We start from the raw sequence: 25,202 nt of genomic DNA on the forward strand, positions 1-25,202 counted from the left end.
TTTCATTCAATTACGTCAAATCCCGAAGTGAAACTTTGAGATCAGGTTGGATATGCCTATTAAAAAGGCTGTCTGTCTCACCTGCGGATCTGCTTGAGGATGTGGTCCCTGCGGATGTACTTGATGTTCTCGTCGATGACAGACCTGGCCCCCTCCTCCTCCTTCAGCTGCTTCTCCAGCCACTCCACTACCTCCTCATTGCTGTCCCACAGATACGCCTACACACACACAGAGAGAGAATAGAGGAAGATTTACTCCAACTTCTCAGTGACAGATTCTTTTTTTGGGCCTAACGTTTATCCATATCAGTGGGAAAACACCTGTATTTCAAATTTCACCCACGTCTGACCCCATGTTTGTTTCGAGCAGGAGAGTACTACAATCATTTTCTCATAACCTTGCTTGTTTGAACGAGCAAGTCAAGAAAGTGGGGGAAAAAACCCACACAAAAACCCACATTTTCCTATCAGAAGTGAAAGTGCGAGAGCTACAAAGTAGGCCCCTGATGCCTTTTTGACTGGACCTGATTGAGAAATCCATATTCATGAGTGCAGCCAGTCTCTGATCCCAAACAAAGGCAGACGGGGGCTTAGGCAGATTGGGAGGGCGGTAATGGCCTCACGCTGTTTTAAGAGCCCTCCTGCTTGTAGTCCGCAAGAACATTTAATGCCCTTATTAATCATTTTTAATCCGTTTGCTTTTAATTAAGAAACAGCGAGTCCCTCTCCTATCTGCACGTGCCAGGGCTCAGATTAATTGTAGCTTAAGATAGCCGGCCCTGATTGGGGTAATGTATTAGCTAACAAGACGACCGCTTCTAAAGAGATACTCTCAGTCTACCTCAGGAGCTGGGCTTTTTCTAGTCACCCCTGAAAGGCAGCAGTCTGGGCTGAGGGACATCTATTCTATCAGCATCACCTCTAGTTCATTCTACCTAGCCATAACCGAGACACCACAACTCCTGTTTTGAAATTGAACTGATCAGAATGTATATATATTTTTAAATTACTAAAACCAGACTGAAGGAAGGTATAGATGTATAATCTGCAGCCTCTAGCTGACAGTGACCGTCAGTGTCTTTGTGCTGTGGTGGGCTGGTTTGAGGAAAGTAGAGGAGCAGGTAATGGACAGTCACCTTGACGGTCCCCTCAGCCTCTACGAACCAGCGTCTCAGCATGGCCTGGATCTGTCCATCGGTCAGCTCGCTGTTGGCCACCTGGATCTTCATCTTGACTGTGTCCTCCAGCAGCAGACGCCTCAGACGCCAGTAGAAGAAGTGACGTGATGTCCGCCACTCCAGGATGTCCTGGGAAACCACACACACAGCAGAGCTTCAGAGATTAGATATCTCACTGACAAGCCATACTGGCTGACTGATATTAGAAAATTTAAATATAATCTAATATTGTGTAATTATTGCCCCCAAATATCTTTTTCATTTCTGACATTACTCAATTTACATAAGAACGGAAGAAAATATCTTTGTATATCATGATATGATGACTTATGAGTGCAGGAGGCTCTCCAGACACTAGAAGTCATCTGTCCTTGGTATTCTACTGAGCACCTGTGTGTCTGTCAATCAGATTCTTGTGCGGTTGCATTTGCAGGAATCTATCACAGATAATTGTGCTGTTGCATTTACAGGCATCTTGAGAGCAACTGAGATTGTCATCTATTATAGAAATACTTCAGTTACAGAAATGCCCTAGCAGCCTTCCTCTCATGAACCCATTGTGCGTACGTGTGTTGCAAGAGTGTGTGTGTGATGGAGAGAGCTTGGAATCCTGCCTGGGGCTGTTCTGTGCTTGCTGAGGTGATGGGCCGGGTCATCAGCAGGTAATTATAAAGACACGTCTCACAGCCTGAGAGAGATTGGAACACTCTTTTCCCTAGGCATCTACTGAACACTATATTCCCTAGGCATGTCATCGACTGCACCAGTCTACTGCATTGTGGGTAATACAGGCTTGGTTACTCACATACCGCATAGATACAGTTGTGTGTGTATTGGAATGAGACACCATAAAACAACACTTTTTAATGTAAAATGTCTTCACATATAGCTATGGGGGAGCCTTTTGTGACCTTCATTTCCATACTGTTCTGTTACAATCGCCATTGCACTGTCCTATCCCATCTGGACAAGAGGAATACCTATGTAAGAATGCTGTTCATTTACTACAGCTCAGCCTTCAACACCATAGTACCCTCCAAGCTCATCATTAAGCTCGGGGACCTGGGTCTGAACCCCGCCCTGTGCAACTGGGTCCTGGACTTCCTGATGGGCTGCCCCCAGGTGGTGAAGGTAGGAAACAACACCTCCACTACACTGATCCTCAACACAGGGGCCACACAAGGGTGCGTGCTCAACCCCCCCCTGTACTCCCTGTTCACTCATGACTGCATGGCCACGCACGCCTCCAGCTCAATCATCAAGTTTGCTGACGACACAACAGTGGTAGGCCTGATTACCAACAATGACGAGACAGCCTACAGGGAGGAGGTGAGGGCCCTGGCGGAGTGGTGCCAGGAAAATAACCTCTCCCTCAATGTCAATAAAATGAAGGAGCTGACCGTGGACTTCAGGAGACAGCAGAGGGAGTACGCCCCTATACACGTCAAAGAGGCCTTATATTTCTTAATTCCATTCTATTACTTTTAGATTTATGTGTATTGTTAGATATTACAGTACTGTTGGAGCGAGGAACACAAGCATTTCGCTATACCTGCAATAACATCTGCTAAATATGTGTATGAGAGCAATAACATTTGATTTGATTTGACAATCCGTGTTCTGATCACGTTTGAATCAGCGTGATGTTGTGACCGTGTCGTCTCACCGTGATGACGCCCTTCTCCTGCATGCGTCCCGGGGTGTCGTGGAGGTCTGCGAACTGCACGGCCACCTGGTGGTAGATGGGTAACAGGAACTCCTCCCGCTCCTTCAGTTTGGTCTCCAGCTCCTTCCTCTCTGGCAGGCCCAGCTCTGGGGTACCTGGGGAGGGAGACATGACCAGGAGGGTTACAACACAAACCCAATATTATTCAGTGAGGTCTGATGCAAGCCAGCTGCATACTGAGAACATTCCAAGGACATTATGTCAATGTGACAGCGTGAGCATTTGGGATGGGATACACTTCCTTTATCACTGTATCTGTTCTGTATGACAGTGTGATTGTTTGGGGTAAGCAGCTACTGTCCCATTAGCATTGTCTTGGTTCTATGAGAAATGGTTTAGAGGTAAGATACATTCCCTCCCATTTGCTCAGCATGGGTTATTTATGACCGTACAGCTCAGCTCAGCTCTCAGTATCACTGTCTGTTGTGGTTCAGTGTTATCCAGAATCCCTGGCTGCTGTGCTGCCTGTCAGCAGAGATTGATTTCTGTCAGAGCCAATCGGTCAGCCTCCCCACCACAGCCCCTAGAGGCCCGGCGCTGGCCCATAGCTCTATGGCTTCATGGTGCTCCTGTGAGCCCAGAGGAAAATCAATAGGCCGGGTTGGGTGGGAGGACGGGGCGAGGTGGGGAGGAGAGGGAGACAGCAGGCCCTGCTGATTGATCTGGCCCTGCCGTGATTGACACATCTCCCCAGGGAACAGAGCAGGGACGATACAATCATCCTCAGATAAAGAACAAGAGTGACAGGGAATTACAGCAGATGCACGCACGCACACACACGTGCCCCGCTAGATATTATCATTCCTCCCTCACAGAGCGATACAGAGGGAGAGAAAGTATTAATAAAGCTCGAGGACTCACCCAGTCTCTCTGCCAGGCCCAAGTAGACAGGGTCCACCCTCCTCATGGTCTTCACCAGGTCCTTCTTCCTAAACTTGATCTCTACCGTCCCCTCTGGCTCCAACACTCCACCACTGTGGAGCAGAGAAGAGAGGGATTTATAAAGAAGTCAGTCTCTACATAGTATCCTAACGTCACTGATCTGAGCATACATCAAACCACATCAAAATTCGTTGAACGTCTAAACAGTGACTTAGTGGATGGAAGTCAAACTCACCGACTGTCTTTGTCAGCATACATCTCCATGTGGCGGGGGTTGATGGTGGGGTCTATGACCACCCAGGACCCCCCTCTCAGCTCAGCCTGGGGAGGGATGTACACCAGAACAGGCTGGCGGTACTCCCTCAGCCCATCCACGATGTAGGCCCCAAACTTCAGCACCTGGTCATACATATCTGACGGAGGCACAGGAGAGGAATTTGATATGAGACTGAAAACAGTATGAAAAATGTATGCCCTCACTAACTGTAAGTCGCTCTGGATAAGAGCGTCTGCTAAATGACTAAAATGTAAATGTGAAACCCACAGACACCGGTATAACTGACAGATATATAAACATCCGTTCTCTGGTACCTTTCATGCCTCCAGAGAAGCCCCTCCAGTTGGCGAACACCATGAGAGGGAGGCCCTCGCGATTCAGATCCTTGATGGCCTGCGCTGTCTTAAACGCTGAGTCAGGGAACCATACCTGGCCTGCCTGCTGGATGATCTGAGAGCAGGACATAAAGGGTTACTAGTGATCATGTGTTTCTGTGAGTGTTCATGTGGGTATACATGTATTGGGACACAGGCTAGTGTATATTAGGAGGAACTTACTTTGGCTTCAGAGTCCAGGTTTGCTGGATCGGCTGGGATTGACAGCTCCACTGATCTGGTTTCCACAGCAACCACTCCAGTAGGGATGCCACCCAGCCTGTGAGAGAGCAGAGGGTCACATCAGGATACACAACTATGCACCCCTGGGGGCTGATTGGGCAGGCGTTAGAGGTCAGACAGGTCAACGTGTGAGGTTAAGATGGGTGAGCTAGCTATGTGAAAGGGAAAGGGGGATACCTAGTCAGTTGTACAACTGAATGCATTCAACTCAAATGTGTCTTCCGCATTTAACCCAACCCCTCTGAATCAGAGATCAGGCAGGAGGGGGTTTCAGTACTGGAAAATGTAGATGGACTTGCATGACCACATTATTTTATAAACAGCGGAATGATCAGATAGACCATTTAACACATTTCCTGCACGGCTCACATACATCCTGTTCTAGAACTACATACATTCTAAACAAATGATGTTGTGACCAAGATTACCCTTGAGAGATAGACTTGGTAATGGTCTGGGGCCTCATTTCTAAACATTGCATACGTACAAATATACCCCAAAACATGCATGTGCCAGCTTTCCCGCAAAAGTTGTCATTTATAAAAACTGAACTTGGCGTGAGAATGTCCTTTTCTCCACGCAAACTTTAGACCATGCGTACGTACAAGTATTTTTTTGCAAGCAGGCAAGTAAGTATTTTGTGCAAATGGATATGATAAGCTTATTCATAAGAACAAGATGCAGCCATTTGCTTTTAGTGAGAAGAGCGAAAATAATTAGACATAGGAATCTTTTCCTATTTATTTTCATAACCATTGCAGAATAAATTCCTCACCTTTTCTGGCCGTGATGGGTTAGCATCTTGAAGTAGTCATACAACAAATTACCATGCACAGCTCTCATCTAATTGGGCCTAGTAGCCAAGTTAACAGATAGGCTATGTATTTCAGGTTTTGCTGTATGCCATCCCATAGGACAGTTGATCTTTTGATCTGATGCATGTATGCTACTATTGTTGGTAACCTACTGTACATTTTATTTTATGAGCAGCCTAGACAATGTTTCAGAATTCATGGGCGGTCCAGCATATTAGGTTGGGGGAGGGAGGGAAACATTGTTGAATTCAAACATTCTGCAGACAGAGCCACAACAATTTGCCATTGTTTTTTCTTTCAGAAACTGTCACAGTCCTTCACCAAATACAGCATAAATTACTGCAAAAGATTAAAACATTCTGCCAAAGGGGCCTCCCGAGTGGTGCAGCGGTCTAAGGCACTGCATCGCAGTGCTTGAGGCGTCACTACAGACCCGGGTTCGATCCCAGGCTGTCACACAACCGGCCGCGGCACACAATTGGCCCAGCATCATCCGGGTTAGGGGAGGGTTTGGCCGGGGGGGGGCTTTACTTGGCTCATCATGCCATAGCGACTCCTTGTGGCAGGCCGGGTGCCTGCAGACTGACTTTGGTCGTCAGTTGAACAGTGTTTCCTTCGACACATTGGTGCAGCTGGCTTCCGGGTTAAGCGGACAGGTGTTAAGGAGCGCGGTTTGTCGGGTCATGTTTCAGTGGACCATGACTCGACCTTCACCTCTCCCGAGCCCGTTGGAGAGTTGCAGCGATGAGACAAGATCATAATTGAAATTGGGAGGAAAAAATACATTCTGCCAACACAGTAAATAAACTGGTAGCTTATGTAAAAGATGTGACAGTCTGGGTATAGGCTACAGTATTGCTGTGTGATAGGCGCGTGACATCATAGCCTATTTAATCCTATACCAAGGCAGGAGATAGAAACCCAATCATCTATTGATAAGCAAAAATTTTGAACAACAATTTGTCTTTTGCATAGAAGTGTGGGCTGTAGCATTTACTTTTAAATAGTTTCGAACATACAATCAATCAAGTGTTTGGCACTCGCTATAGGCAGCATGCATGTTTAGTTCGAAAAAGTCACTGTAAAATATGAAAACATTCTGCCCACACCTCTACAGAAATGTGATAAAAATTGCCATTGCTCTTTCTTTTAGAAACTGCCATGGTCTAATGCCAATAGTTCCAAATTATACAGCAAATACAGGGCGTTTTGTCACCATAAAAGGTTCATGGCGGAGTTATAATGCTCGTTCACGCACACAGTTTCATGACATGTCTGATTTATAATGGAAAACACGCGTATACAAAGCGTGCGGCAAGTTTATAAATCTCAATATTTTTATATGTACGTATTCTTCTAAAAAAATGGTGCATGCAGAAATGTAGTGTGAAAATTATGCACCAGTTATAAATGAGGCCCCTGGTATGTTTATCAAAGGACTATAGCGTGTCTATATTGCTTAAAAACAGTGGAGTGATGTGGTTCCTTACCTGGCTCTGCCCACCACCACACTCTGAGCCCACGGCTGCATGATCTCTGAGAACGAGCCATGATCGAAGAACCCACTCTGCCACGGCCCCTTTGGAGCTGCAGAGAGAGAGAGCGAGAGAGGAGGAGAGGGAGAGTTTAAATAATTTATTATTACAAAGTAAACATTTGTAAATAAGAAATAAAACATTCCGTTACTTGGCAGAAAAATGCTTTTTTCCCTTCAGATTCTACACTCCTGTCATATCCATGAGGGCAAAAACAGTGTTTTTTCTTTTTAAACAGAAATCTCTAATCTTGTCAGGTCCCATGACGGATGAGGCTGTAAAGAGCCTAGCTCAGCTCTCCTGCTCCTGGCAGAGTGAGCAAGACAGGGCTAGTCTAAGAGGTTACCATTCAATTAAGCCTCCCCACTCATCACAACTAAAGACATGAACTGGTCTCTCCTCACACCGCACCGCCCTACCGGCCCCAATCTCTCCTTCTGCCCAAAGTTGTAATTACACTGATATGGAATCTGCTCGGGCCTGACCCTGCATGTATAACACCAGCCATCCATTCCCCTGCTATCTCTCTCTCTTCATCCACCCAGCTAGAATGATGCTCAGGGTTCACCGTGTCTCTCAGTGTGTGGAGAGCCTATAACCCTCTCTAACAAACAGGAATTAGTTTAACCCCTGACCTCAGGGAGATCTGCCTGAAATGATCATAGCGCAAATCGCAGGCCAACCTTTAAATGACACTCAGACTAAATTGAAGTATGAAGAGCTGCTGTTTCAACACCTGCTGATGCAGCATTACTGTGACTGGAGGAGAGGATGAATGACTACAAGTGAGTGATTATTATGATAGGAGAGAATTATGAAGATCCTTTATTGCACAGCAATGGAAATATTAGATAGGTAGGTGATGAGCGATGACTGTGGCACTGAGTCTGCATTATGTTGCAAGTGCACAATGTGGTAAGTGAAAAGTAGTTGCTTCTTGTTTGTGGAGTACTGTAAATGTTCATCTCTGAGAGGAAGGAAGGAGGGTACTCACTCTGGCTGGGGCGTCCTGCCAGCATCCAGCGGGGGTCATAGGGGGCCTTGGTGGGAATAAACTCCACCAGCCGGTCTATGGGGTCCTTGGCATTGATGATGGGCACAGAACTAGATCGGTCCTGAGAGGGGGGGACATGTAAACATTGACTCTGCATTTAACACAGCTTCACTGAGAAGCTAACAGTGTAAAGGTACATTTGCATTAGATAAGCCTAAATGGATGGACAATGGATTAAATGCTGATAAGAGCTGGTGCTAACCTTGGGCATGTAGGAGAGCCAGTGCAGTAGCATGTGGACTCCCTCAAAGTCATCACACACAGTGCTGTGGGTCACACCGTTGTTGTGCATGATCTGAATCCCACCCAGCTGGTTGTTGGAGGTGTACACCTCTCTACCCAGCACCTGGGGAAAGAACAAGATGGGGGTGATGTGATGTCATATTCTGTTTACCATTCGTGATTTCTTCCATAGTCATGTGTCAAACCAAACGAAACCAAACCATGTTAGCCGATTTCCCTACAAACTACTAGCTGAGAGACCACCAACAATATTTAGACATTAGGTATGGGTAGGTAATGGCTACCCATTCTTCTCACTACAGGGAATAGCTCAACCCTCTGAGGCTGGGGATGGAAGGTGGTGTCACCAGGGCCCTGGTCCCTGGGGCTGTGGATCAATAGGATCCCACACACAGACCTATCTCTCAGGTGACAGGGACCCTGCTGCTCACCACCGTACCTTGGCCTCGTCAATACTGTCGATCGGTGGCCAGGGATCACTATCAAAGCATTCACTGGGCGCCACGGGCACCTGGCGCTCTCCCAGGCGGCCGCGTTATTTGTAACCTCCAGAGTGAATTAATACCTGAGATTTGTCCTTCCTGACACTCTATCCACTCACACTATTGACAGGAGCCATGACAAAGAGCTGCCCGCCTGCACTGCACACTGCCAGTTTATGAGCACCCACACGCATAGAAAGACAAGCACGCGCACACACACGCTCACACACACACACACAATAGCACGTGTATGAGACTGCCTGTATGAGTGTGTGTATATTGGTTTATTGTGCGTGTCTCCCGGTGTGAGAGGCTAATGAAGGATGGCATGGAGGCCACTGAACTCATTTTGGCGTCCAAACTGCTCCTGTGACCCGCCGGACCCATTAACCTCCCCGCCCCCGCCACACACACAGGGGCGGGCGGCCGCTCAAAGGACACTGCTCGGTAAAACACAGAGAGGTGCTCGTTGCTCACTCTCAGCTCTCACCTCTTCGGCCATCATTTACTTTCTTTATTACCATTAATGGTTATGTCCCTGGCTACAAATCCTGGGCGCTCTCCTAAAGCTGTCAGGACAGCCCGCGGCCCCGGCCAGCATTGCAGTCACCTTGACAGGCAGACGCAGGGCCTGTGTGCCACCGGGCTGGGCCTGGGTTCATTAAGATTCCACAGCAGAGGGAGAGGAGAGAGGGAGGGACATAGGCCCACTGGGATATTTGTGCCAGTAGTTACTATCCAGCCACCATACAAATAGGAGAAAGATGTCCATCAGTGAATTAAATGACTGTATCAAGATGTGTGTACGTCCTCTTCATACGGCTTTGGTGAACCAGGGAGTCTATGGGGATATAATATGTGGGTTATAGTGAATGTCTTTTTTTTTTTTTGCCATGGCTACTGCTGAATGGATGGACCATCATTGTGAATGGACACATTCAATTGTGACACATCCATTTGATAATGTTACAGTAAGTAAAAAAAAAAGGAAACTATAGATTTACTGCCAATGTGGAAAATTGGGAACCATCGACTTGATATGTTATAGTAAAAAAAAAGAATGAAGGAAAACTACAAATTTACTGCGAAATGGATACATCTGTTAGTTTTCAATAAAAAATGTATATGATACATTTTCCACATTTACTGTCACACACACTGTAACCGACACAATCTCCTGACATTTCTCTAGCAACCAGCATCCAAAAACGCCCGCGCACACACGGGCGTGCTTGCAGCAAAACCTGCAAATGGAAACGTGCATGTAGTTGTGTTTTGTCATGCGCAAATTTGGAATGTAATTTGGAATGGAGTCATGTTAATGCAGAGACAGGGAGGAGAGATGGAGGGAGTGGAGACGGAGGGAGAGAGGGATGGAGGAAGCGGTGGGTAGTCAGTGGTCATGGAGCACAGAGAGAGAAAACAATCTGCCTTAGCAAAACTTTTCATTCTGATTGGAGACAAATGATATGGGTGTCCTTCTCCCCAGCAGCAGCCTCAGGCGTCACGTTGCCATTTCTATGCAAATAACAACTTCACGCTTCTCTTTCTATTATTCCACCAGGAGCTGCAGCAGTATGACTGGGGAGATGAGAGGAGGGGGGAGGCGAGGGGAGTGGAGGGAGTTTCAACCACAGAACAAGGGAGAAAAGGGCCTGATCACTGAGCTGGAAAAATGTACACAGCATGAGAGAAATAGAGGATCAGAAAACACCATTATCATTTGTTTTCTTAGATTCAGATGTGACACCATCTTTCTGCCTCCTAGTTAAGAGGGAGCTGTCCGTTTTATTGTTCACTCTTAAGGGATATTTCCTACAGTTGAAGTCGGAAGTTTACATACACTAGGTTGGAGTCATTAAAACTCATTTTTCAACCACTCCACACATTTCTTGTTAACAAGCTATAGTTTTGGCAAGTCGGTTCGGACATCTACTTTGTGCATGACACAAGTAATTTTTCCAACAATTGTTTACAGACAGATTATTTCACTTATAATTCACTGTATCACAATTCCAGTGGGTAAGAAGTTTACATACAATAAGTTGACTGTGCCTTTAAACAGCTTGGAAAATTCCAGAAAATGATGTCATGGCTTTAGAAGCTTCTGATAGGCTAATTGACATCATTTGAGTCAATTGGAGGTGTACCTGTGGATGTATTTCAAGGCCTACCTTCAAACTCAGTGCCTCTTTGCTTGACATCATGGGAAAATCAAAAGAAATCAAGCCAAGACCTGTGTAGACCTTTACAAGTCTGGTTCATCCTTGGGAGCAATTTCCAAACGCCTGAAGGTACCACGTTCATCTGTACAAACAATATTATGCAAGTATAAACACCATGGGACCACGCAGCTGTCATACCTCTCAGGAAGGAGACGCGTTCTGTCTCCTAGAGATGAACGTACTTTGGTGCGAAAAGTGCAAATAAATTCCAGAACAACAGCAAAGGACCTTGTGAAGATGCTGGAGGAAACAGGTACAAAAGTATCTATATCCACAGTAAAACGAGTCCTATATCGACATAACCTGAAAGGCCGCTCAGCAAGGAGAAGCCACTGCTCCAAAACCGCCACAAAAAAGCCAGACTACGGTTTGCAACTGCACATGGGGACAAAGATCGTACCTTTTGGAGAAATGTCCTCTGGTCTGATGAAACAAAAATAGAACTGTTTGGCCATAATGACCATCGTTATGTTTGGAGGAAAATGCTTGCAAGCTGAAGAACACCATCCCAACCGTGAAGCACGGAGGTGGCAGCATCATGCTTTGCTGCAGGAGGGACTGGTGCACTTCACAATATAGATGGCATCATGAGGAAGGAAAATTATGTGGAAATATTGAAGCAATATGTCAAGACATCAGTCAGGAAGTTAAAGCTTGGTCGCAAATGCATCTTCCAAATGGACAATGACCCCAAGCATACTTCCAAAGTTGTGGCAAAATGGCTTAAGGACAACAAAGTCAAGGTATTGGAATGGCCATCACAAAGCCCTGACCTTAATCCTATAGAAAATGTGTGGGCAGAACTGAAAAAGCGTGTGCGAGCAAGGAGGCCTACAAACCTGACTCAGTTACACCAGCTCTGTCAGGAGGAATGGGCCTAAATTCACCCAACTTATTGTGGGAAGCTTGTGGAAGGCTCCCCGAAATGTTTGACCCAAGTTAAACAATTTACAGGCAATGCTACCAAATACTAATTGAGTGTATGTAAACTTCTGACCCACTGGGAATGTGATGAAAGAAACAAAAGCTGAAATAAATCACTCTCTACTATTATTCTGACATTTCACATTCTTAAAATAAAGTGGTGATCCTAACTGACCTAATACAGGGAATTTTTACCAGGATTAAATGTCAGGAATTGTGAAAAACTGAGTTTAAATGTATTTGGCTAAGGTGTATGTAAACTTCCGACTTCAACTGTATCTATTCAATAGCATTCCATCTCTACAGTATAACACAAATACACACACACACACACATCACTTTGTCCTCTTCCTCAAATTAACTGCAAAATAAATGGCATGCTCAACTAATTCCATATTAATAGTGAAATTCCATATTAAAATGCAGATGCGTTAATTGCATGAACTCAGGAACAATCTATTTGGGTCACAGACGACGGAGCACAGTGCAAAAACACACATTAACATCTCGCCTATTCTCTTTAAAAAAACAACAGGACAATTAAGAGTATTAAAAGACCTTTACTGTATCTGTTTTATAAATGGTTAACTTAATAACGTGTAGTCTTGTTGTTAGTGATGCATGGGGGTGCTACAGCTGACCTCCTATGCTACAGACAAAGAGCTAATGTCCCTATGTAGAAGCTGCACTGCAACGCTGCATCCAGAATAGCTCTCAGTATTTCAGTGAGAGTTTCATGTGCCATGAGGTACAGCCAGGACAGGGGGAATGATGCTGGCCCTTACCTTGTTGAGAGCTCCAGCCCCAGTAAGAATGATGTGGGAGTTTTCCACCTGGATGGTCCTCTGACCCAGCCTGACCAGGTAGGCTCCGATCCCTATAGCTCGACACGTTACCTGGAGAGAGAAGCACACACAGCCTGCTTAGGAAACCACTGGTCAAGTGCATGTCAGTGATCAGGGTAAACCCATTCTTACATCTGCCATCCTCCGCCTCTTAAGAGCAGCACTTAAGTAGTAACTTAGACATGAAAGACTTTAAGTGCGTAGGCAGTTGTGTGTGTAGGTGTGCATGTCAGTACATCCAGTGTGTCGGTGCGTACCAGGTTCATGGTGATGACCTGGTCGTAGGCCAGAGAGGACTCTCCAGCGATCATCCCGGAGCCCTTCAGGTTCTCCACCCCCAGACCATCATCCTTCCCAATGATGTCAGTGATCTTGTACCTGAACAAGGAAAGGCTCTGTCAGACACATCCCACCTCTCTCACTGGACCTCATCACTTCCTCCTTTTCTTTATTCTATGTCTCCCATTGTCCGGGGCTCTTCATGTGTATTCATGCACAGTCCATTGATTCTCTTACAGGTTGTAGATTCAGTTTCTCCGCTGGCCAGTGAGCTGGATGTATTATCTGTATTGAACAGGGTGACAGTGAATAATAATATGGCTGAGGGGTAATGTCTGGACTCACCTGGACTCTCCCTCGTCCTCTATGTGTTCACAGTAAACCGAATTCAGGGCTGACACCTTCTTGTAGTCCTGAGGGGTCAGGTACAGGTACTTGAAGCCCTGTGGAGAGAAACAAAGACTTTGAAGTTGCAGACTGCAACCAATAGTATGTGGACACCCCTTCAAATTAGTGTATAAAATTGAGCACACAGCCATGCAATATCCATAGACAAACATTGGCAGTAGAATGGCCTTACTGAAGAGCTCAGTGATTTTCAACGTGGCACCGTCATAGGATGCCACCTTTCCAACAAGTCAGTTCGTCAAATTTCTGCCCTGCTAGAGCTGCCCCGGTCAACTGTAAGTGCTGTCCATGTGAAGTGGAAACGTCTAGGAGTAACAACAGCTCAGCAGCGAAGTGGTCGGACACACAAGCTCAGAGAACGAGACCGCCGAGTGCTAAAGTGCGTAGCACGTAAAAATTGTCTGTCCTCGGTTGCAACACTCACTACCGAGTTCCAAACTGCCTCTGGAAGCAACGTCAGCACAAGAACTGTTCGTCGGGAGCTTCATGAAATGGGTTTCCATGGCCGAGCAGCCGCACACAAGCCTAAGATCACCATGCGCAATGCCAAGCATCGGCTGGAGTGGTGTAAAGCTCACCGCCATTGGAATCTGGAGCAGTGGAAACGCGTTCTCTGGAGTGATGAATCACGCTTCACCATCTGGCAGTCCGACGGACTAATCTGGGTTTGGCAGATGCCAGGAGAACGCAACCTGCCCCAATGCATAGTGCCAACTGTAAAGTGGTCTGGGGCTGTTTTTCATGGTTCGGGCTAGGCCCCTTAAAGGGAAATCTTAATGCTACAGCATACAATGACATTCTAGACGATTCTGTGCTTCCAACTTTGTAGCAACAGTTTGGGGAAGGCCCTTTTCTGTTTCAGCATGACAATGCCCCCATGCACAAAGCGAGGTCCATACAGAAATGGTTTGTCAAGATCGGTGTGGAGGAACCTGACTGGCCTGCACAGAGCCCTGACCTCAATCCCATCTAACACCTTTGGGATGAATTGGAACACCGACTGCGAGCCAGGCCTAATCGCCCAACATCAGTGCCCGACCTCACTAATGCTCTTGTGGCTGAATGGAAGCAAGTCCCCGCAGCAATGTTCCAACATCTAGTGAAAAGCCTTCCCAGAAGACTGGAGGCTGACCAACTCCATATTAATGCCCATGATTTTGGAATGAGATGTTCGACAAGCAGGTGTCCACATACTTTTGGTTATGTAGTGTACATGGGCAGAGACATCTGCTAACAGAGTCCTACAACACTAATAATCTCCTAATCCAAGTAGAGTTTAAATTCTTCAACAGAACATCTATACCCCAATGCCCCCCTTCTGCCAGCTGACCTTGTAGGGGTCTGCCGTGTCCTGCCAGGCCACATGGAACATGTGTCTGATCTCTTCTGCCAGGCCGATGCGGGCACCACTGTTGGCAGAGATGTAGATGCGAGGGATGCCACTCTCCCTGGACATCTCTGAGGCCTGTAGGAACAGCAGGTCCTCCTGCGGGCCAAACGAACCAATCTTGTGTGTGATGTCATTACTGATCACAATAATCTCACGCCCTGCCGGGTACTCTGGGGTCCTGAGGGTCATCCGCCAGGCCACCATGCCAATCTAGAGGGACACACACAGGTACACATATTAATGTATTATGTAGTGGAGACAATACATATTTCACAGCAAACAAAACAGGGGCATTACTCTTCTATTAATTGACATATGCATAAAGACAATGCCTGGCAAACAGCTACTGAACAATCCTGCCAAAGAAACACAGGGACACCTACAGAATAGAAATGGAACTGCAAGTTTAAAAGGAGTTACTCCTCACCTCGTTCCCTCCTGGTAGACGGTTCATCTGCACCAGCTGTCCCTGTGGGTCCAGGACCAGCTCTGTGAAGGTGAGCAGCTCAGAGGGCAGAGGGCATTTGGGCAGGTGGGCGAAGGCTTGGGTGGACTGCCACAGCTTCTTTAGAGCCTGGAGGAAAGAGGAGCCAGAGAGAGGAGGAGTCAAGGGACTGCTGCTCACTCTTAGTATAACATGCTTACTGTAGAGTAGAGTACTGCAGGGCCCGACAGAGATCATTACGGCAAGGTCGTCATTTTTCATGCTGCGGTTGGGAGCGGCCGGTCAGAGAGATAACTTTGGGATGAAAATATTTTTGTTGTCCCGCAGATTATTTGGAAACGGTCGTCTTTCTGCTTTGTATGCGTTAGCCTACCTATTGTATTAAAAGCACGTCTTTTTCGCATTATTCAAACACTCTCAGAATTTGCTGCTTGAAGTTAATTAGCCTACCTCTCCTCTCCTAGTTGGGCGTGCGAGATCAAGTGCGCCTAGTATGTGTCGTCTCAATGAAATACATTAGGTTGCCTACATGGGCGGAGAAGCACGTGGCAGTTATCTTTCCAAGGAAATGACATTCAATATGATTAGACTGTAGTTAACTAGTGTCTGTCAATAAATATTGATAATGGAAAGAAGTGGAGGGCGCTCAACCGAGGTGAGTCGAGGTGCAATCGAAAAATATGATCATCATTGAAAAGGAAAAAGCACAATGCGCGCAAAGGTTACCATGGTGAGCGAGCGCTGCACCTTTTCATTATCAATAAGTATTGATTACCCATATTTGTCTCTGCCTGCAATTCGTCCTCCTAAAAGGTAGGCTATATCCTATATGCAAAACATAGCTCAAGACAAAGTGCAAGTGTGCGCTCTCATCATTCTTGCTGCTTCTAGTTCAGTAGCCATAAACGCAAGATCAGGAACGCGTGTGGTCTCAATGAAATAGAGTAGGCTATAGCCTATACATGGGCGGAGAAGCACGGGGGCAGTTATCTTTCCAAGGAAATGTACTTCCTAAATATGATTAGGCTACAGTTTACTAAATTGCCTAGACATAAATATTGATCACCCATATTTGTCTCCGTCTGAAAATCACCCCACTCCTAAAAGGTAGGTTATAAAAATAGCTCAAGAGAAAGTGCAAGTCTCTCCAACTCTGCTCTCTTCAAACTACATCTAGCCTATTGGCTGATATAGCCCAGTAATACCGATAGCCTAATATAACGGGCCACAGAAGAATCTCTGGTAATTTAACCTATTTCTTAGGTTATTTTTGCGCATTTTGATATTGCCTTTAGGGCGCAAAATTGCTGCGACCATGGCTGGCCAGGGAGCTGCGTCACATACGCCTAAAATAATATTGCGGGACTGGAGTTGGGTTCGGGACCAGTTCTTGCAGTAGAGGGTGGGGGTCAGACAGAAAGCCAGCAGGTGCGGGCGGGAGTGGGAAGAATAAATCAGTCCCGTACAGACCTCTACTGTGGAGAGATAACACGCAGGGTTGAGGTCAATTCCATTTAAATTCAGTCAATTCAGGGGAGACATTTGTATTTAATAAATTGGAAATGTCCCCTTATTTTACTATGTGAGATCTTCATTTAATGCATTGGATTTCAATTAACTTCCTGGATTGACCGAGTTGAAATGCAATTGACCTCAAACATGATAGTATGTTTTTATGTACACCATCAACGGAGACCACTGTGAGCCGTTGTGTCGAGGTCCATACCTGTCTGACCATCTCAGGGAAGTCGTAGACGTAGGTGGTTCCCAGGGACTGGGCCTGGAAGCGTTTGGACTGCAGCAGGTCCTTGGTCACATAGGGGGTGTTGATGAGCATGCCATGCAGAGGACCCTGCTTGTCCCCATAAGCCTGGAACATGATCTGAAGGAGAGAGGACACAGAGTCACTCACCACACACGGATACTAGCTGCCCTTTGCAACACACATATCTACAGAGAACACAGTACACAATATGTAATGTAATGAAGACAGATATCCGACATGGAGCGTATTCCAAGAAACATGAAACGGTGACAATGCTGACCAGAGCTGTGGATTCAGTTATATCTGCAATAGGAGAACATGAAGTCATGTTCTTTACCATCCCTATCAGCTGTTCCGTCTGATTAGGTCCTTTGACCAGACCTGTTAACCTGAGCTGTGTCACATCACATTAGAGACATATCGACTCCTCAGAATGAGAACACTGTTTCTCTTGTGCTTCACACAATAAAGTCATTTTGGAAGATAAAAGGAGTTAATCTACCACATCTGGCTATTGAGACATGTTAGGGGTCCATGAGAACAAGGTAAGAATGGGCCTGGCCACGCCTGTGTTAAGTGTTAATGAATAAGGCTGAGCACAATGCACCGGATCATCACTCAACTCAGCGTCATCTACCAGCTCCAAAATAGAACCCAAATTGAATTTCATACTAATAAGGCACCTGCCCAGAAAAACAAATGGGAAGTGTTACAGTTCATTATTTCTCGCATCGTAGTAGTAGGGGCATTATTTTTTAACACTCTTAGCTACCTGCATATGCTCTCTGCCAATGACTGTTTGACTTATGGAACATTTACCCTCGTATTGCAATGGAATGGGATGATATATAGATGGATGCAACTTACCTGTTCTCCTATATAAAGGAAAATATCATGATCACTGCTAGTCTTGTCCAACAGGCTAGAGGCTGGCCAGACCACTTAAAGAACCCTCAGCTCCACTTCACACAGTAGACTGACTGATCCACAGTTCGCATGTCATATATTTCTTAATTAAACTTCAAAATACTTGAGCATGAACCAAGAGTTGCCCATTAAGATGCATTCTGGGAGCTGAGGGTTCTGTGTGAGGCTGCTTCCCCTGCCTGTGATTGCTTGGGAGTGTGGGCCGTGAGGGATGAAAGACGTGCGAGTGCCCCACCTGTCGGTCTTTGGGCCCCACCTGTCCCGTACGGGAGTCGGTGACCTCCTTGTACAGGCTGATGTCCAGGTAGTAGCCTGACTCGTTGGTGAGGAACAGGCGGATGGGGATCTGTTTGCCCGTGGGCGTCAGCCGGATGTTGATCTTCAGCTCCGCCTGGAGGACCCGGAGCTTCCACAGCCTACTGCCGTAACGCATCACCATGGAGCGCACTGACTCCTCAATCTGAACATGGGCACATAGAGGTTACTAATAAAGCATATACAATACACACAACACCAAAACACATCACTCCATGTACAGTGCACAAACACAACGTACACGTGAACAATGAACACAGGGTACGTACAGATCTTGGGTGTGCTGCCACTGACCTTGGAGGGGTCCATGATGACGGTGGGAACAAAGTTGAGGAAGATGTGGTTGCAGTCAGTTCGTACGGTGGTGTTGTTGAAGGCCACCTCCAGCTCGTCCATGGCCTCCAACAGCAGACGCTCTGCCTCGTTGTGGAGGTACTCAAAAGACGCCTCCTGTAGACAAAGGACAGGAGCAGAGGTCAGAGGGGCACGTTTTCACATACACACAAACTGAACAGGTGTATTAAATCACTCACACACACACACACAGGCATGTAAGTAGTGTGTCACTATCGCTCTCACCTTGGTGACCAGGTCTGAGTGACGGATGATGGCCCGGACAAAGAAGCGGTAGTCGGTGACCTCTGTTCCCACCTCCACGCGGGCAGCGCCCAGGTACAGGTGCATCTTGTGGTTGGCACAGGGGATGGCGGTCAGAGCAAAGTTACGCATGCGGTTGAGCTCCAGCTGGAAGGCCAGCGCTGGCTCCAAGTGACGGTAGATCCTGTCCTCCTCAAACTAGACACACAGGGGGACAATCAGTTACACAGGAAGACGCAAGACACCGTCACACACAGCAGGACAGTCACGCACAGCAAGATACTGTCATACAAACCAATTGAAGGTTCAAGGAATGGGAATGAATTTTCCTCAAGGCCTTTACCAGTTAGGCTGCCCTACCATCATCCAATTGGCTGTTTCAGGAGCATTGGGTTTGTATAAGACTAGAGGGTGCCCGCCAGCCATACACTGCATTAAGTAAATGAAATCAAAAGCAATCTCAGCCTGCTAATGGGTGTCATTTCTCTTAAATGGGGGACATAATTAAATAGTTAATTACGGTAATGAGTTTTGGTGGTGCCATTGTAGTGAGACTATCAGGGGCCTAGGCAGGGGAAGAGCCACCATTGATCATAATGGAGTGACTTTCAGTGCCAACTAAGGGGTGAGCAAGGAAGGAGGGAATGTACTTTTCTGCAACCATCTTAGTCAAATTTCCTCACCTCTATTGTTGCCATCATGTGAAATTGACACTTGGTTAGTTGACACTTGCTTAGCTGTTCCGCTGTAACTCTAGTCTACACATTGAGAAGCGTGGTCATTTGGGCTCATCTTTCATCTAAGTTATACATTCAGTCTGAGTGTTAGCACTTCAAATATGAATTCCCTTATCTTTTTGGGATGGATTGAACCTGTTCAGTGACTACTATCCCTGAGCAGACTATTACTGGTTATTTGATGGTAGCTCATAAAGTCAGTGTTCATATTGACACACAGACAGTGTGAAGACACGCACCTTGTCTCTGGACCGGAAGGTGAAGAACTTGGGGAACTCCCTCTGTGTGAGAGACAGACAGGTGAGGAGAGAGTACAGTTACACAAACAGATTCACATGTTGCGAAGAACACACATTGTCAACCTACCAGTTCTACTGGTTAATACAGAGTAAGAGAGAGTTAGGGCTTTGAGTCCAGGATTTCAAGAATCCCTGCTATGCTGCAACTAAGTTCCAGAATCAGCTAGACTAAAGGTAGACATGACCTCTAGAGAATAGAATGACTGCAGGTGAAAATGAGTGACATTCTAACAACACTAAGTGGTTACATTTCCTTCTACGGTTCTACATTTCTCCCTCAATGAGCTGTGATGAGCGCTATGTGAATTGCTGTGACAGTGAGGAGGAACACTATGGCATCGGTCTGTGATCAGGAAGAGCCTGTTTAACATTCAACAGCCCTGATCTCTTCCCATTTGTGCTGATGTCTGAGGTTGTATTCTCCCAAACTGCCTATTCACATAATGACAGACAGTGACAGGCAGCAGGGGAGCAGCGACAGCTAATCTAATGAATAAAACATTCTCTTTTCACAGGGAGTGATTTGTATTTCTGAACGCTCTAGCTTGAAGCCTGATTGTCAGGTTTGGCTTTGAGGCTCGCACCCCACTTGGCCAAACAATACCGGACTAATTGCAAACACTCATCAACTCAATCTGTATATAATGACAGGACAGTTGTGTATTAGTCTGAGGCACTAATGCCCACTACAAGCCTGTATATAGGACTGATTTGATGACAACACAATGGTGTTAGCATAACAGAGAATACAGGATTTATTATGTGTGAATACACTGGTCAGTGTACTCAGAGGAACTGAGTGAGTCTCTAATGTAGGAGGGCCACACCAATGGCAGTGATTAGCTCTCATCAGAGCCTGTTCTTCTCTTGTCAAAAGAAAGGGCATCATTCAGAGGGCTGACGCAGGGAGAGAGAAGGGAACCTGGCATTTACCCAAATGTCTTTAGTCTCAAATGCCCTCATTATCTCCCTGAAGCCAACCAAAAGCTACTTCGAGTGGTCCAGGGAAAGAGTTGACAATACAGGAAGACAAACTCTACTGTTCCACAGTTATCATCCACATCTTCCCACTACTCACATGAAACCTCTGGTCCACCTCACAGTTGACTGCCTTCCTGAAATCCTGTCAGCACAAACCCCACAGCAAAGGCAAGACATGGATACAGAGAGGGACAGGAGACAGAGAGAGAAAAGAGAGAGACAGAGAGCAAGCAAAACAGCCAAATTTGAGATACAAACGATGGTCAAATTACAGGCCATTCCAAATTAAACGTGTGACTCTCTCGTGCCGTCTGGATGTCTGTAGAGCCAACGTGCATCATTGTGATTAAGATAAGATAGTTGATGGTGATTGGAAGAGAGTTGGTTAGAGATCTGAGGTTAGAGTAGGGGATTGGGAGTCCTAGCGCTCACCTTCTGAGCTACCAGGAAGGTCAGCCTGCGGATGCCATGTTCAAACAGCAGGGATTTCTGGGGGAATAAGACACAGGAAGAGGAAGTGTGAGCGACTGAGGTGTCCAGTTGTACTTCCTGAAAGGCTCATCCTAAACATCTTACCTTTGTCTGGGTGAACTCCCGGAACATGGCAGCCAGGCCGTCGTCATCGATGTCACTGTCAGTCTTGATGGCCACGTTGAGAATGTGAACGGGCTCGTCTTGGATACTCTGGGTCACACAAACACATGCAGGCAAAACATCAGTCATACAATTCAGAGAGAAATTATCTATTGCGACTATATGAAGAACAGGAAGGTAATTCTACTTTGATGCCATGCATTGAACAAAGGGCTTTCTTAGTCACAATACTCTGTAGTGTTACAATACACATCAGAATCAGTACTAGCGGACAGTTCTGACCTTGGTGTCCTCCTCTCCATAGAGCACAGGGTTCCCTCCCTCTGGGAAGGTGGGGCTGGGAGGAGGAGAGTCAGAGAAACAGCTCATCACGTCTTTAATGTTCCTGATGGAGAGGAAAGGATCCTGGTTAGACACCACACACAGACACACACACTTGAGGTAATTTCTCAGTATTACATCTCCAATTCAATAACACCATTTCCCAACGTGGGACAATAATAAAAGTCATAATGTAATGATTTTGAAAAGGTCAAAATTGCCCAGCCTTCACCTGGTGAACTCCTGGAAGGAGCGGAAGGAGACCATGGCTCCCATGCGCTGGCAGGGTGGGGTAAAGGAGGTGTCCAGGAGGACGTCGCTCACACTGCCCACGTGGACCATGCCGTAGTGGTTCAGGTTAGACGAGAACGACATCCTGGGATCACAACAGACAGCCATTAGACCGGGGTCCTGCAGCACACACACATTCACTCACTCACCCACCCACCCTTTCACTCACTCATTCACTCACTCAGTAGCCCAGAGCTGGGCCAGAGCAGGGAGGAGGGCAGAATCCATTTCTGGCCCATAGGAGAGTCACCTTTAAGAGCCCCCCACCAACCAGCAGTATTTAATATATCTGTGATAAGTTGCTGGGACAGAAGGAACATTCTGACTCCTCATTCACTTCCATACTAACACTAATACAGCATAGTGTTCTCACAGAGAACAGTGAATGAGGATCCGAATATAAAAACTGAATATGCATCTTATAGATCTGGATGTACTGCTCACGGAGTAGCCCAGCAGCAGTATTTACAGTTGAAGTCGGAAGTTTACATACACCTTACCCAAATATATTTAAACCTAGTTTTCCACAATTCCTGACATTTAATCCTAGTAAAAATTCCCTGTATTAGGTCAGTTAGGATCACCACTTTATTTTAAGAATGTGAAATGTCAGTATAATAGTAGGGAGAATTATTTATTTCAGCTTTTATTTATTTAACCACATTCCCAGTGGGTCAGAAGTTTACATACACTCAATTAGTATTTGGTAGCATTGCCTGTAAATTGTTTAACTTGGGTCAAACGTTTCGGGGAGCCTTCCACAAGCTTCCCACAATAAGTTGGGTGAATTTTGGCCCATTCCTCCTGACAGAGCTGGTGTAACTGAGTCAGGTTTGTAGACATCCTTGCTCACACACGCTTTTTCAGTTCTGCTCACACATTTTCTATAGGATTGAGGTCAGGGCTTTGTGATGGCCACTCCATTACCTTGACTTTGTTGTCCTTAAGCCATTTTGCCACAACTTTGGAAGTATGCTTAGGGTCATTGTCCATTTGAAAGACCCATTTACAACCAAACTTTAACTTCCTGGCTGATGTCTTGAGATGTTGCTTCAATATATCCACATAATTTTCCTTCCTCATGATGCCATCTATTTTGTGAAGTGCACCAGTCCCTCATGCAGCAAAGCACCCCCACAGCATGATGCTGCCACCCCCGTGCTTCACGGTTGGGATGGTGTTCTTCGGCTTGCAAGCTACTCCCTTTTTCCTCCAAACATAACGATGGTCATTATGGCCAAACAGTTCTATTTTTGTTTCATCAGACCAGAGGACATTTCCCCAAAAAGTACAATATTTGTCCCCATGTGCAGTTGCAAACCGTAGTCTGGCTTTTTTATGGCGGTTTTGGAGCAGTGGCTTCTTCCTTGCTGAGCGGCCTTTCAGGTGACGTCGATATAGGACTTGTTTTACTGTGGATATAGATACTTTTGTACCTGTTTCCTCCAGCATCTTCAAAAGGTCCTTTGCTGTTGTTCTGGGATTGATTTGCACTTTTTGTTCATCTCTAGGAGACAGAACGCGTTTCCTTCCTGAGCGGTATGACGGCTGCGTTGTCCCATGGTGTTTAGACTTGCGTACTATTGTTTGTACAGATGAACGTGGTACCTTCAGGCGTTTGGAAATTGCTCCCAAGGATGAACCAGACTTGTGGAGATCTACAATTTTTTTTCTGAGGTCTTGGCTTGATTTATTTTGATTTTCCCATGATGTCAAGCAAAGAGGCACTGAGTTTGAAGGAAGGCCTTGAAATACATCCACAGGTACACCTCCAATTGACTCAAATGATATCAATTAGTCTACCAGAAGCTTCTAAAGCCATGACATCATTTTCTGGAATTTTCCAAGCTGTTTAAATGCACAGTCAACTAAGTGTATGTAAACTTCTGACCCACTGGAATTGTGATACAGTGAATTATAAGTGAAATAATCTGTCTGTAAACAATTGTTGGAAAGATTACTTGTGTCATGCACAAAGTAGATGTCCTAACCGACTAGCGAAAACTATAGTTTGTTAACAATACATTTGTGGAGTGGTTGAAAAATTAGTTTTAATGACTCCAACCTAAGTGTATGTAAACTTCCGACTTCAACTGGAAATGCTAAGAGGTAGATTATGTGAAAGAAGAGCACATATCTGTATAATGTTAGTGAACATGGAAGCATTGTACATTTTCCCTCGGCCAAAAATAGTAGAAAGACCCAGTTTCCCCAGGTATTTTTAGTATTCAGAGGTCCTCCTCTCCCGTCCACACAGAGGCCAAGTCCTCTTTTAGAGAGGCCCAGAAGATAGCCCATTGAGTTAGCTCACAGAATGTTATATAGCCTAGAGTCTCTATGGGCCCCAACCTGTCCACAGAGTAATCTGTATCTGGAGGTTTATTCTCCTCTGTTTTAGCATCATCCTTTGTTTTATCATCCTGTGCTTTAGGATCCTGTTTGTTACTGTCCACAGACACAGGCTTAATGTCCCGAGTCCGAAGACGGGGCAGGGGCTGGGAAGACAGTCTCCTGAGAGGACAGGACAGCAGCAAGCAGCACATTCAGAACACAACTAGCACAATGCAAAACAGGACATTTCACACAGAAATATTTGAGAATATTGTTACAGAATATTATATAGTAACCTACATCTTTTACATTTTACATTACATTTTAGTCATTTAGCAGACGCTCTTATTCAGAGCGACTTACAGTTAGTGAGTGCATACATTATAATTTTTTCATACTGGCCCCCCGTGGGAATCGAACCCACAACCCTGGCGTTGCAAACGCCATGCTCTACCAACTGAGCTACATCCCTGCCAGCCATTCCCTCCCCTACCCTGGACGACGCTGGGCCAATTGTGCGCCGCCCCATGGGTCTCCCGGTCGCGGCCGGCTACGACAGAGCCTGGATTCGAACCAGGATCTCTAGCGGCACAGCTAGCACTGCGATGCAGTGCCTTAGACCACTGCGCCACTTTGACTCCCCATTTCCAGAGAAGCACAATATAGACATACAGTATGTATACGGTGCATTCGGAAAGTATTCAGACCCCTCCCTTCCCT

The 25,202-nt window shown here is 46.0% G+C and overlaps 1 protein-coding gene across 6 annotated transcripts in view; it reads right to left on the reverse strand.

Annotated features, from left to right (window-relative positions):
- The window catches only part of LOC311142925 (acetyl-CoA carboxylase 1-like), a 45,753-nt gene that overhangs the window by 2,356 nt on the left and 18,195 nt on the right, over positions 1–25,202 (reverse strand). For 4 of the 6 annotated variants that reach the window (XM_084178672.1, XM_084178674.1, XM_084178671.1 and 1 more), the window contains 25 exons: positions 22,093–22,236; positions 21,822–21,924; positions 21,522–21,629; positions 21,378–21,434; positions 21,043–21,087; positions 19,905–19,946; positions 18,911–19,126; positions 18,626–18,781; positions 18,252–18,476; positions 17,051–17,206; positions 15,307–15,453; positions 14,820–15,089; positions 13,427–13,524; positions 13,060–13,180; positions 12,743–12,853; positions 8,286–8,429; positions 8,024–8,144; positions 6,985–7,081; positions 4,620–4,716; positions 4,377–4,512; positions 4,021–4,198; positions 3,765–3,877; positions 2,844–2,998; positions 1,136–1,306; positions 82–218 (listed from right to left, as the gene is read on the reverse strand). In XM_084178672.1, coding sequence (XP_084034798.1) covers positions 82–218; positions 1,136–1,306; positions 2,844–2,998; positions 3,765–3,877; positions 4,021–4,198; positions 4,377–4,512; positions 4,620–4,716; positions 6,985–7,081; positions 8,024–8,144; positions 8,286–8,429; positions 12,743–12,853; positions 13,060–13,180; positions 13,427–13,524; positions 14,820–15,089; positions 15,307–15,453; positions 17,051–17,206; positions 18,252–18,476; positions 18,626–18,781; positions 18,911–19,126; positions 19,905–19,946; positions 21,043–21,087; positions 21,378–21,434; positions 21,522–21,629; positions 21,822–21,924; positions 22,093–22,236 — 3,348 coding nt within the window. Of the gene's footprint in view, positions 1–81; positions 219–1,135; positions 1,307–2,843; positions 2,999–3,764; positions 3,878–4,020; positions 4,199–4,376; positions 4,513–4,619; positions 4,717–6,984; positions 7,082–8,023; positions 8,145–8,285; positions 8,430–12,742; positions 12,854–13,059; positions 13,181–13,426; positions 13,525–14,819; positions 15,090–15,306; positions 15,454–17,050; positions 17,207–18,251; positions 18,477–18,625; positions 18,782–18,910; positions 19,127–19,904; positions 19,947–21,042; positions 21,088–21,377; positions 21,435–21,521; positions 21,630–21,821; positions 21,925–22,092; positions 22,237–24,500; positions 24,663–25,202 lie in introns of all 6 variants that reach the window. The other 2 variants (XM_084178676.1, XM_084178675.1) reach the window with 2 other exon arrangements.

This window comes from Coregonus lavaretus (assembly GCF_964263955.1).
Source record: "Coregonus lavaretus genome assembly, chromosome: 15".
In the NCBI taxonomy this organism is placed as follows: Eukaryota; Metazoa; Chordata; class Actinopteri; order Salmoniformes; family Salmonidae; genus Coregonus; species Coregonus lavaretus.